The sequence below is a fragment of the Coffea arabica genome, chromosome 9e, assembly GCF_036785885.1.
Source record: "Coffea arabica cultivar ET-39 chromosome 9e, Coffea Arabica ET-39 HiFi, whole genome shotgun sequence".
NCBI classification, from domain to species: domain Eukaryota; kingdom Viridiplantae; phylum Streptophyta; class Magnoliopsida; order Gentianales; family Rubiaceae; genus Coffea; species Coffea arabica.
Genome location: NC_092327.1, coordinates 1177401 through 1190375, shown reverse-complemented (window position 1 = coordinate 1190375; position 12975 = coordinate 1177401). Strand labels below are relative to the sequence as shown.

Below are 12975 nucleotides of genomic sequence, written 5' to 3'. Positions count from 1 at the left end.
AAAAGAATAGGCATAAAAATTGATCAATAACTAACGGGTATTTTCAAAATTTTATTAAAATTTTTTGTTGTAATTGATGCAATTGACTGGTGGAAATTGCTTATTTAATAAACGTTTGGTTTTTTAAAATATGGACTGTTTTGCACAAACTATAGGGTTCATCTTGTCATTTGGACAAATTTTGGGACAAGTAAATATAATTTGAACAAAACTTAGGGGAGGCAAATGTAATTTAGACAAAAACTCATGGGAGGTAAATGTAATCAACTCAATTCACAAAAGGATATTTTGGGGGCTATTATGTTGAGGCAAACAATATTTTCAAATGGCAATTCATGTTAGGGGGCATTTCATAAATGTTTTGCCATTTAAAGGGCTTAACTGTAATTTGACCGAACCATAGGGTGCATTTTGTAATTTGGCTAAACCACAGAAATGGTGAACGGCGTTAACTAGTCTGATCTATAAATTGTATGGTACAGTTGCACTTGCAATACACTAATCGTTGATTTCATTTGTAGTTGTGGTATGCCTTTCCCTACCAGAAACTTAACAGTAATGCAGCATAAATATCTCGCACATTTCTTCATTTTCTATCTCGCACATTTGCGAGATATGAATGTTTTTGGTTCTTAAAGTCAACACAGAATGACAGAGCTTACCTATATGTGCATTTTGCAAATTGAACCATATGTTTGTATTTAAGTGGAACTCTGGGTACTAGCCAGTTCTAAGGGCTGATTGTGAATTGTCAGAAAGAAATGAATGCTTGTATTTGGACTGGAAAATTTTGTTTTAGTAGGCAAACTTTAGGATATTTGCTAAAACAGTTGTTTGACAGTACTGGATTGCTATTTTTAGGAGTTTTTGTAGAAAGATGTACTGTAGCAATTTGATATACGTAAAATAAAAAAGTGATTGAAAAATGTATTTACGAAAAAAGTAAAATTTTTCTGCAGAAACTAACAATCCAAACATTCGCTTTACAAAGAATTTGTTTTGGGAAAAACTCAAAGCCCCTCTTGTTCCATCTATGATGAAGTAGCCAAGGAGGCTGTGTACTTCCATTCGGTATATTACAGCCTGAAGAAAAAAAATGAAAGAATTATGCTTTTAATTTTGAAATTAATACAGTTCAACAACTCTATTATTTTCATTTCTTTCCATTTTAATATGTTGCCCATATTCATTTTTTGGGATGATATAAGCAGAGCACTGAGTGTGTTTGGATTGTAAGTTATTTGAGATATTTTTACTGTAACACTTTTTGTGATGTGATATATATGAGATAAAAAGATAATTGGGAAGATAAAAAGGTGTATTGGAAATTGTAATAGTGATGTAAGCAAATATATTTGGGCAAATAACTTACAATCCAACACACTCACTATAATCATTTGATTGACTGCGTTCGATCGATCGATGACCTATCGGCTGAAACCACATAATATCTTTGATTTGTCCTGATGAATAAGGATTGAATTTTGGTTTATTAAAACTTAAGAAAATAAATTTAGTTTTGCAGATGTACTGTTATCATACAGAAGTTCTAAGAATTTCAAGTCAGAATGAAGGCTGTTCTTCTAGTGCAGCCTTTTGAAAGATTCCAACTTCTGCCAGAATAAGCATTTCCCCTGCTTCAAAAGCCGAAGGGGGGGAATGGTTAGAGAACTCTGGGGAATAATATATTGTTTAGCACTTGGACGAAAGCCAATCTAGTCAATCAGATTGTGAGGAATCCAAAAGGCTGAATGGAAATTCATACAACGCAGTGCTCTTCAATCTCCAATTCCGATACTTGATTTTTCTGAAATCCAAAAGCCTGAAATCTAGTATAGGTCAAATGAAGATTAAATTTCCTGTTATAGAACCCATGAAAGAGTGGTATAAACAATAAGCAATCCAATACAGCACACAAGCCACTTCACCTCAACAGCTTCTGCCAAAAAAGAATTTTCCAATCCTACTTTTCCCAGAACAAAGAAGTTTGAGCACTAGAATACACTGATTGAGGCATTCAAGAGCTGCCCCTTTTTTTCTCTGTCTCTGATGGCCGACTACTCTAGTAGTAGTTGGTTTCAAGCATTGTTTTATTCAAGTCTCATTTATCTCTTTTCATAAGCATGATCTGCTTCAAAACTTCAAGAGATCTTCTAAGTACTGTGATCTGTGGTGGGGGGGAGGGGAGGGTTTGATTGGATGATAAGGTGAGAGGTGTTATAAGTAAGAGCTCTTGGATTCACGTCCTCTCGCTTACCCAAAAAAAAAAAAAAAAGACAGAGAGAGAGAGAGAGGATAAAATATCCGGAAGAAGAACCCATTAGCAAGTAATGCTAGTTTACCGGCGAACAAAAATGTATTGACTGACAATATCATAACTAATAATATATATAAATTCATAAATCTTCAAAATTTGTCATTTCCCTGCTATGCTATGCAATGCAAAAATCTCCCTTTAGTACATCTAAAAATCTCTCATTATCTTCCTCCACAGGTAAAACAAAACCACACTAAACATGGAAGGAGACACTATAGAAGACTAGCACAAGCATCTTTTTGACCCCAAAAAAAAAAAATACAAGCATAAACTAAACCAAGAAAGTCTCAGGGGTTCCCAAGTGATACTTAACATATATATATAACATAACCTGAGGTTAGTTCTGCAGAGAGATTTTCGCTTATTTTGGTAAGCTCTGTCACACATTTCAGCTTTACTCCATTCTTGGCTCCCTGAATCAAACAAAATAGGATTAGAATTATACGATTCTAAATCTTTTTCTCCAGATATGAAAAGGAAACAAGTTTGACAGTTTTGCATGCAAAACTGAAGTCTGGCACTCATTGCAAATACAGCCAATCACGAACTCACAAAATCTACACCGGCTATGGTGAGCCAAGTCTCACCAACATACATGCCTTTATCTTTAATTATTTCGAAGGTAAGCTTTAAGAATATTGTGCCATTGTCTTTCTTACTCTTCGTCTTTTGTTTCCTTTTATGTGTGTAGGGTGTTCCTTGGCAGGGATGTGAAGATTTCATGCAGCCGACCACTCTCTGGTGTATTAAATCCTATGACAATCCAATGGAAGATGATGTCTAAAACCTCTCTCAGACTCCCAGTAGAATAGATGTGATTTATTATAAAGATGACATTCATGCAGTAAAACTTGCTTCTTGCAATTCAATCCAGTAAGGCCCACATGAAATAAGATAACTGATTGCAATATACCGCACAACCTGGTTTTGAAATTTGAGTCCCTACAGACAGAGAGATTTCTTCCCAATCTTGGAAAGCAAATTAACTTCAAGTGTCAGATACCCAGGACACCCCCCCCCCCCCCCCCCAAAAAAAAAAAAAGAAAAAAAAGAGTAATGGATTGGAAGAATACATGCTCAGATGGAAAAAACTAGCTTGCTTATCCAGCCTGAAACCAGATTATGAGCAGACAGATCTAGGAAGCAACTGGTTTTCAAGAACATCCAAGACATGCTTACAAGGATTTGCTAAACTAGGTTAGGCTTTGAGGTGCAAAATTTGAAAAGAATAATTCTTTAACTGAAGATACTGAAATGGCATTTCATGAAATAGAAAGGCTGAGACTTGCTAGGCTAAGGAAGAAGTATTTCTTCAAGAGCAGTTCACATCCCCCACTTTATATGCATATAATCAAGTCAAATGCTATCTACTTAAAGCTACAAAGAATTGGGGGAAAAAGTTCATTTGACAGGTGAAATTTTTCTCTCACAAATCCCTACACGCACTCGAAGCATCTAACTCCTATTGACTGTTGACCCAAAACTATAGATCACAACATGATTTTATCCCATATTTTAGCAATGACTTTTAACTGTCTTCACGCACCACTAAACCTCATCTACCTCTAAAGTAGTTATTTGGGCACATGCTACAAATGCAATAAAGTTGAATAGATTTCTCAGTTTTCTTTTCCATGATATGGTATTAAAGTGACTATTCTCAACAATAGATGAGCATATAAAAACCAAAACCATATCAACTTGCTCTGTACAAAAGTTCTACTGATGTGCAATCCATTAAAAGAGAAAAACAAAACAGGAGGGTGGATGGTAAATATGGTGAATTAATACTTCCCACAGAAGTATTTGCTTTATCTTTGCACACAAAAAATAAACCGAGTTCCTTTACAAGATCAGCAAGTGACTCATTATAGTGCAAGCATCCTCACGCTTAGTTGTAGAGTAGAGTGTTTACTTGATAACTTAATCCCATCAAGGATAAACACAAAAGATCAAATACATATCCTGTTCATCCTTTACACAAACAGAAGGCTAAACACATTAATATCCTTCCACAGACATAAATGTCAGCAAGAAAAGTTACTATTGATGTGTGTTGAGCATAAACATGATACAAGGAAGATAACTGAGTCCAAGAAAAACAGTATCCATCTCTAAGAAAAAAAAAAAAAAAATTTTCAAAAGACTGCAAACTGAAAACACCAGTTAAAGGGGTAGAATGTCATACAATGATTTTTTATTACTGATGCAGGTTGCGCATTGATCAAGCTGCCTGATAACTACCACGACCATCACAAATATCTTAAACACATTAAACTACCAATGCACATGTATGTTACAAAAAGTTGAATGATCCATTATTTTTTGCATTCAGCAACAAGTTTCCACTACATTCAAACAAGAAGGTATTACCAAACCTTCAGAATTGACTGAATATAAAAGCCACGAGGTACTAGTCCAGTTAGAATAAAAAATATTTATGCAAGTAACTGCAGCAGGTATTTAAGGAAGCAATTACATTTAATCACTAGAGCAAGACATGTAGGAGTACGAGGGAAATGCAGTAAAGTATTCATAATAGACAGAGAATAATCGACAGAATATTAACTTGGCGTCACCATAGTTCCATCGAATGTGGGAATTAGCAAACATTATTTCAACTACTGTATAAACATATTTCACATGGACAATCAGATTTCGCTGTTGGAATAAATTTGTTACCCAGGATAACGAAAACTAGCAACCTATACTTGGTAAAAGATCTCAACAAATTGCTTATGGTTGAATGACTAACCAGTAGATTAAGGTCCAGCACATAAATTTCCCAAGTACAGAGTAATGACCTATTTCAGCTCCTAGGCTAAGAAAATACGTAAAAGCACATCTAAGGCACCATGCAACAACCTTTAACCCCAAACTTACCACTAAGATAGAAGTGTTCAGTGCCTAAGACACAGCATGATGAACCTGCATGGCAGCTTAAGAGCATAAATGCATATAACTGTTGTCTAATGTCTATGGACACCTAGTACAGGCATCACAACAGCAACATAAAAGTCAAGCTCCATAAGATTTGATTTCACCAAACAGTGACAACAAAATGGAACAAAGCTCTTGAAAGCAAAATAGAGATAACTGACACAAGGGAGGAATAAATCTAGGACTTATTGCCTGCTGATCAGTTTGCACATGAATGGCCTTTGGGAATGTTCGGAAGCCAATTTCTACGAAACCAACTCTGGAAAGAATATGTTTCTTATCATAAGTAACGATGTGCTAATTCTCGCAGGCATGGCCCCATCTAAGCACATATCAGGATAAGCGATTACACTCAATAAAAAGGTAAAATTATCAGCCAGCAATCCGATACTACTCCACATCCGCTGAAAGTCATACTTCAAACTGCTCGTTAGTTGGCCTGTGCCAGTCTAGAAACCTCAGTTAGTCCTACCATTGATTCCTATGGTATTTAATTAGTTCCTCTTCTTGAATGGCTTTATGGCACAATAATAGATAGCCAAAAGTAATCAAAAGTATAGGCATTATCCCTTACCCAGACCACATCTGAAATCTCAGATTAGCATTTTGATTTATAAGATATGAATTCAGGAGCTTCAGTATACCAATCGAAATTTTCTTTGCAGTTCTCTTCAATACAAACAACTTAGAGAAATTTGAAAATGAAAATTGGTTCTATATACTTTTGCCCCATGATAGAACCAGAAATTATGAGAAATTAAACAGCTTAATGCTAGTGGGATCTACCTAGACCATAATCCTCCCAAAGTTGCACCAATACCTGCCCTATTCCCATCCCCAGTCTTAAAGATGATTTTCACCTCAAGATTCATTTTTTGCATATTTAAGAAGTGAATTTTGCTCGCTAAGATAAGACAATATGCAAGAATATAAAAAATGAACCAAATTTTCATATGCCGTAAAATGGATGTCCTATTTACTTCAGAAACTTAACACTAAAACCCATTATATGTCTTCTATCTTGTAGAAATTACATTTTCAGCTTCAAAATTCCAAAGTGCTAGGAATGTGTAATGATTTTCTTTCCACGTTTTCACTTGCAGTTGAAAATAAATATTTATTTCTGTTTTAAAATTGTACATCCTACAGTACACCTGGGGTTGGGAACAAATTCAACTTCAAGGGATCCCACCTTCTCTAAGTTATGAGGTTTCTCTATGCTTGAAAAAAAAGCATATGTCAAAGAAGCAATTTATATAGTTTGTATACCTAGATTTTTGTTTTTCTTTTATCTATTCTAGGTAAGGTTAACTTCCATTTTATTTTCCTGCAGTTAATCCATAATCTAATCAACCTGATTAAACTCATAACTAACTCACAGTCATTAAAGACTACAATATCTAGGAAATCCTGAACTTTTATGATAACGCATAAAATATATAACTTATTTAAAGACCACGTAGTTGAGGAGTTGGCTACAATTTTTAAATTTCTGAACACCTAAAAACTAAAAACTGGGATATAGTGTGATAGTTAAATGTTCAAAATTCTTTCTGAAATGCGTTATCGTTCCATTACTGTTCCATTACTTTTCAGTTTGCATTAACTTTGGTCTACTTTTGAAGAAACCTTAATGACTTCGAGAAACAAAACCAGAAAAATTTTGCCAGAAGTTAAAAGACGAATCATCTAATGCGCAAAAAACTACAAAAGTTGTTCTAGTGGTAAGAAAGTAGAGCTTCATGGGCACAATTACTTAAAATGGAATGTATGCTTCAAATTCTGACATCCCAACCAAAACCTAGGAAGGTAAGTTGAAAGGTAAAGGTTCATCAAAGTAATTGAGAAAATCAGATGACAGAGAAAATGCAATGGAGAAATACATTCAATTTGCTCCCTCTCTTTTTTTTTTTTTTAATTTGAGAACACGTAGTTGTTTTGATGATTACTTTCTTGCACATCACAATCAAAAGCACTTCTTGGTCCTTTAATGTTATTCCATTAGCACCTCTAAAAGATTTTTTTCTTTTAAGAAGGGGAAGTTGAATTTTTCGAGTAAAATTTAGCATCCATGACCCTTATTTTTATGTTTAACTTTGTCCTCATCAATCTATCATTGCTCTATTCTTCAACCAACAAATGGTTTAGATGAACAAAAACTGTCTTAATAGTAAATCTTGAATTACACTTTGCGAATAAAAGCAACAAATATCAACTTCTAAAGCCATCCACAAGGTCATAAAGCAACCTTCTGCATTATATCCAGAACAGAGCAATCATTTGAATCTACAAGCAAGTTGATTTTAAGCAAAGAATACTGTCAGTTTTATCTACAGTCAAAATGGAAAGAAGATGTATTAACAGTAAGGGTATACCCTAAAGCATTCAAGAAAAGAAAAATAATATCTAGAGTTCAAGACTTAATCTTACGGGCATTATCTACTTGATCCAGCGAATGCCTCAAACAGACCACAGCAACTCATCCATGAAGTTCTTTGCACAGGTTGTATAGCAGAAGCAACCAGCGGCTACATATTTCATCAACACAAAAAGCAAATACAAAAGTTGTTATGTATCAGTTAAAAGCATGACATATTCAATATATGCCGAGCAGGAAAATAAGAAAACTCAAACCTGTGTATCAGAGTGCCCATGAACGTCTGAATCCTTAATATGGTGTTCACCATTACTAGCATGACCATAATTTGCAGCTTCATCTTCAGGAGCAGTGTACAAATGCATCTGCTTTTCTTCAGTTTCTTGAGTAACTGTGCCCCTTGCCTCTAAAGCTCTCAAAGCATTACCTGCTAGAATAATTGCTTCATCCCTCTTATTCTCTAATCCCAAGTCCACAAGGACTGGCAAACTCCTATCATTCTGATCCATCACAGCCACATCTTTCTTCCCATTTTCATGCATTTCTGTGACTACATTAGAAGTCAACAAACTATGACCTGGACTACTACTATCTCTGCTAATCTTCTCCTCTGGAACAGTATCAGAGTCAGGTTCTGCTACTGAACCATAAACTTCCCCAACTGGAATGGGATTAGGTACTTCAGCCAGACCTTCACAGAAGGAATTAACTGCTTCTGCTGAACTACCAAATGGAGAACTATCCACCACAACATTTGTCTTGTCAATGAAGCGACATTCATCATTACGACGCTCAGTCAACACTCCATCATTGTGTTCCTTCTGCGGTTCAACATGCTCAACCGATGCATTTACTTTTTCAAAAAGTTTCAATTCCTTTTCAACCTCTAAAGTACTCTCCCCATCCAGACTCTCAGATGCAACTCCATTACCTGATTCCTTCTGAATCTTAACGCGCTCCTCACTTATGCTATTGCCATTCAATTCACCTGCAGGCTTCGGTTCCTTCTCAATCTGAACAACACTTTCTTCAGCTTTTGGCTCTTCCACTGCTACACCATTATCTTTGTGTTCTTCAATGGATTTGCTCTTCTCACCAGATAATTGAACATGTGAACTATCTTCTACCTTCTTCACATCTTCCTTCTCGCCATCAATGAACTGATGCTGATGATTGGAATGGTCTTGTGAGGCTGGAGAACTAACCTCCTCACCCTCACTTTCTTTATCATCATTTTCTGCCATAGATTGATTCATTCAACAAGAAATCAACAAATATCCAGTACAGAACAGAAAACAGCAACCAACATTCAACAAACCACAAATCTTAATCATGAAGTAACATGTACAAGAAGCCTGACAATCACAGTAACAAACCACCCTGCATTGATTGAACTACATCGCCATCAAAAACATATAAACAAGTGAAGAAGTCAAGAACTTTCCAACAAAAACACAATAATTGAGCCAAACCCACAAAATCTTGAAAACAAAAGTTGCTGTAATCAGAACAAACAAGAGAATTAAGCCATACCCACAAGGCCAAATTGGGAGACACACAAACTGTAAGGGTCAAACAGAAAAAGATAATAATCAAAAGGGCCAGATGGGTTCTATCTAGAAAGATTGAAAAGGCATTAAAAACCAAAATACCCCACAAGAAAAGGAGTGTGTGCGAGTTTACCATGAGTATGAGAAACAGCAGATTGTGGCTGTGTCTGATGGTTGTGACTCTGATTATGGGACAATGCCTCTTGCTCCTTCTTTTTCTTTTCAGCCTTTCTCTTCTTGGAACCTTTTGGCATGATGACTGATTGATTATTTTTTGGGCAAATGAACCGTGGGCTGTCTCTAAAACTCTCTAGGGAGTACCTTTTTTCCCCCCCTTCTTTCTCAGTGTGTGTTGTGTGTGTGATTCTTTGTGGGTCTCTCTCCTTCCCCAGTCTCCGGGATACTACTCGTTTTCTTCTTGTTTTGGAGTGGAGGTGAATAGTCAGTAGGATTAATTTGTCTGTAACCTGTACTGTTCTGAGGATTTGAAAATTCGAAGAAAAGAGGTGGTAAATGCAAGGGAAAGGTCGTATTTTGGCAGAACGTAATGTGGGAAAGATATGGCCATATGCCAGATGGGGTCGGCTATTGAAGATTTCAGGAATCTAAAATGAAGTCTCAGCCTTTTTGTGGCATTGTTGGATTCTAGGAGTATCTCTATCTCAATAGTGTGTTTTTCTTTTTTTTTTTTTGGGTCTTTTTCTAATTATTTTATTGTATATATTTATTATTTAATACTCTTGGCAATGATGGTATGGATTTTGAACCGGGTTGTTGGCAGATTTTGTTGCTTGAAAGAACTCTTTAGTGTGTCCGTATAGGAGATTATTTAAAATATTTTTTTGAAAAGAATATTATAATATTATTTTTTTTATAATACGATATATGTGAGGTAGAAGATAAATAAAAGATAAAAAAATGTAGTTTAGAAATGTGTTTGTAATTCAATCAAATAATTTTTTAACAAATAATAACATATTCAAACAAATCTTTTATTTTTTTTGTGTTTATTTAAAGTAGTTTCTGTTTTTATAGACTGCATATCTTTTATCAAATTTTCTAACAAAGCTAACTTTTTGTGACAAGTGGAAAGTTTTTACTCATCAAATTTTTGTAAAATACCTTTTTCTATGTATGTTCAAGTTAAGAGTTCTAATTCCAAGATATTTATGAAGCAAAATTTTGGTGTATGGTAAGATTTGCATTTTTGTATGCGTAAGTAATTCAAAGGAAGGTTAGAAAGGTCGTGCATCTTTTACTTTTTAAGGTTTTTTTTGTGATTGAGTCAACAAAAATGAATAAGAAATATAAAATAAAATATTGATTATTTTGACCTTCTTTAATTTTTGCAATTGTGGAAAAATTTTACTTTTTTTTTATAAAGTCGAAAAATCTTAGTTTTATTGTTGCAATTAAATACACTGACATAGCCTCTAAACTCATAAATATGTCATAAGTCACTTTATTTTGGCACATATTTGAAGAATAACACAATAGTTGGCCCTTATGCCTTTACCGAGCTTATTTTACATTTATCAAGGTCATCATTCATTTAGATAATCGTTTAAAATCTCCTTCCCCGCCAACTTTAACTTTTCTCCTTCATTTATAGGCAATAAATTAAGAGTAAATCTTATATACACTATCAAAGTTGGATGCATGACACATATACAAAATTTGAGTTTTTAATTCAAATTCGGGTTATATGTCATACATCAAATGGTGAAAGTGTATATATTATCAGTGTATAGATGATTAATCCATAAATAAAACTCTGTGCATGAGAACTTTTCAAAGTAGTTAAATTATTTAGTTTAGTAAAAGATAATATATCTTCGTAATTCAAAAGAGTTTTTCTAGTGTTTCTACACCCTCTTACAGGCAAAGTACAAAATGCAAGAACTAGAGATGAGCGTGAAAATCAATGAAGGATCTCGCAATTTTATTATTATTATTATTATTATTATTGTTGTTGTATCACTAGATCCTCTTAATTTTAAGAGAAATATTATGTGCACTCCATTTTTTTGTTATTTACACTTTTATCATTTGTTTTATCATATAGTCTAATAAATGAAAACTATATGATTAAAATGATAGTGGGAGTGTTAACAATAAAAATTGCAGTGCAAATAACATTTTCTAATTTTATCTCTAATTGCATTTATCCTCTTCAACTTTTTCTTAAGGCACTTTACCCTTTCTTGATTTTAGGATAAAAGTGCCTTTTCTCTATTAATTATTTCTCGATCTATAATTTATTCTAGGTTCTTTCTTTGTTTTTTCTTTTCCCATTCATTTTCTAATCGTTCCTTTTCATCCTCTCTCACATGATTACCTACTTCCTTTCCTTTGGTATTATTATTTGGACATTTAGATTAAAAAGTTCAATCTACTCAAACTTATTCTTTTATATTTTATATTTTTCATTTATTTATTTCCATTAATAATAATAATCACAAACCCTATGTTATAAGAATATATATATATATATTAGATATATGCAAAGCACATTTAACATAGTATTTTATTATTCAAATACATACAAATAAATTAAAGCTTAGAATTTATCATTTATTAATAGTAAAAGTAATAGTTAATTAAATCATAATAAAAATAATGTTTATCAACTACGATTGGTAAACAGTAAAAATAAACAAGAATACTTGTTTTGTTTAATTGTTATTGTTTTTAAATTAAGTAATCACAAGCTTCTGGTTTGATTATATCTACTTAAATATTTAAGTTGCAAGATATGCTTTTCATTGTGACAAGTAGATAGCATTTGCTCATACCATATAGTATGCTATGAATTATAATAGTGAAAATAAATAAATTAAATAAGAACAGTAAAATTAGAAGTAGAAGAAAATTAAAATATTACTATAAGCATAAAATTGGCAATACTAACTGGAAAGATAAGGAAATATGGCATGAGAGAAGGGGGAAAAAAAGAAAAAGAAAGACATAGAAAAGAAAAAAAAAATAGTTGGGGGATGAAAGAATGAAGGATAAAAGAAACATAACATAGCAAGAAAAGTTTTCTCCAAACAAATCAAAAAGGGGATTAAGTGCATATTAACACAATTTAGGAAGGTAAAATACAACTAAGAGTAAAGTTAAGCTGGATTTAGCACATTTAACCATTATTATTGTGCGAACCAGTCTGTGACTCTGTTCACCAAAATTTCTTCCATTTGGTTCACAATAGAATGAAAGTCCAATTTTTGAGTTAGTCTAAACAATATGTTTATTTGGTGTCTACTTTAATAACATAGAAACCAATAGAAATCTGTATAAGAACAACTAATAGATACTCAAAATCCTGTAAACTAGTTTTAGTTGGTTCCTACAATCAGTTCGGGAGATTAGAGTGTTATAATATTAATTAGTCTGAAAAAAAATTGACAAAGAAGTCGCAATTTCAAAAAACTAAGAGGAAATATGTGCAATTTATAACAAATTCTTTATCATATTAATTTATTTTGGACGGAAAACAAGAATCGAACCCGTGTCCTCTCCTTGTCAAAGAGAAATTTTACCATCCAGCCATATCCACACTTTCCAATCTTGATATATAATATGTCCACCCAATATTAAATTAATAAAATTAACATACACCCAGGTCATTTTTATATAGTGTCGAATAAAAAATGTTCTCCTAAGGGCGATTCCAATTATTTAAAATTATTTCATTAATTATTAACTACTTTTTCATCGTTCAAGAAGTACGCAAGACTAAGCAAATCCATAATGATGTACCAGAAAATACAACATTTTTGTTTAGGTGA

General features: G+C 33.4%; 1 protein-coding gene across 2 annotated transcripts; it reads right to left on the bottom strand.

Moving 5' to 3' along the window:
- Positions 1-2359: 2359 nt before the first annotated feature.
- On the bottom strand, positions 2360-9815 carry LOC113710356 (uncharacterized). Of its 2 annotated transcripts, none has more exons than XM_027233312.2 (4): positions 9318-9814; positions 7892-8871; positions 7688-7785; positions 2360-2730 (listed from the first exon to the last, which is right to left on the bottom strand). In XM_027233312.2, exons 1-3 carry the CDS (start codon positions 9436-9438, stop codon positions 7693-7695), a joined length of 1194 nt encoding a protein of 397 aa, XP_027089113.2. In that variant the 5' UTR covers positions 9439-9814; the 3' UTR covers positions 2360-2730; positions 7688-7692. The 2 variants fall into 2 exon arrangements, with proteins under 2 accessions (XP_027089113.2, XP_071922054.1); XM_072065953.1 differs by lacking the exon at positions 2360-2730 and adding an exon at positions 5070-5245 and having other exon boundaries at positions 9318-9815.
- Between the last annotated feature and the right edge of the window lie 3160 nt (positions 9816-12975).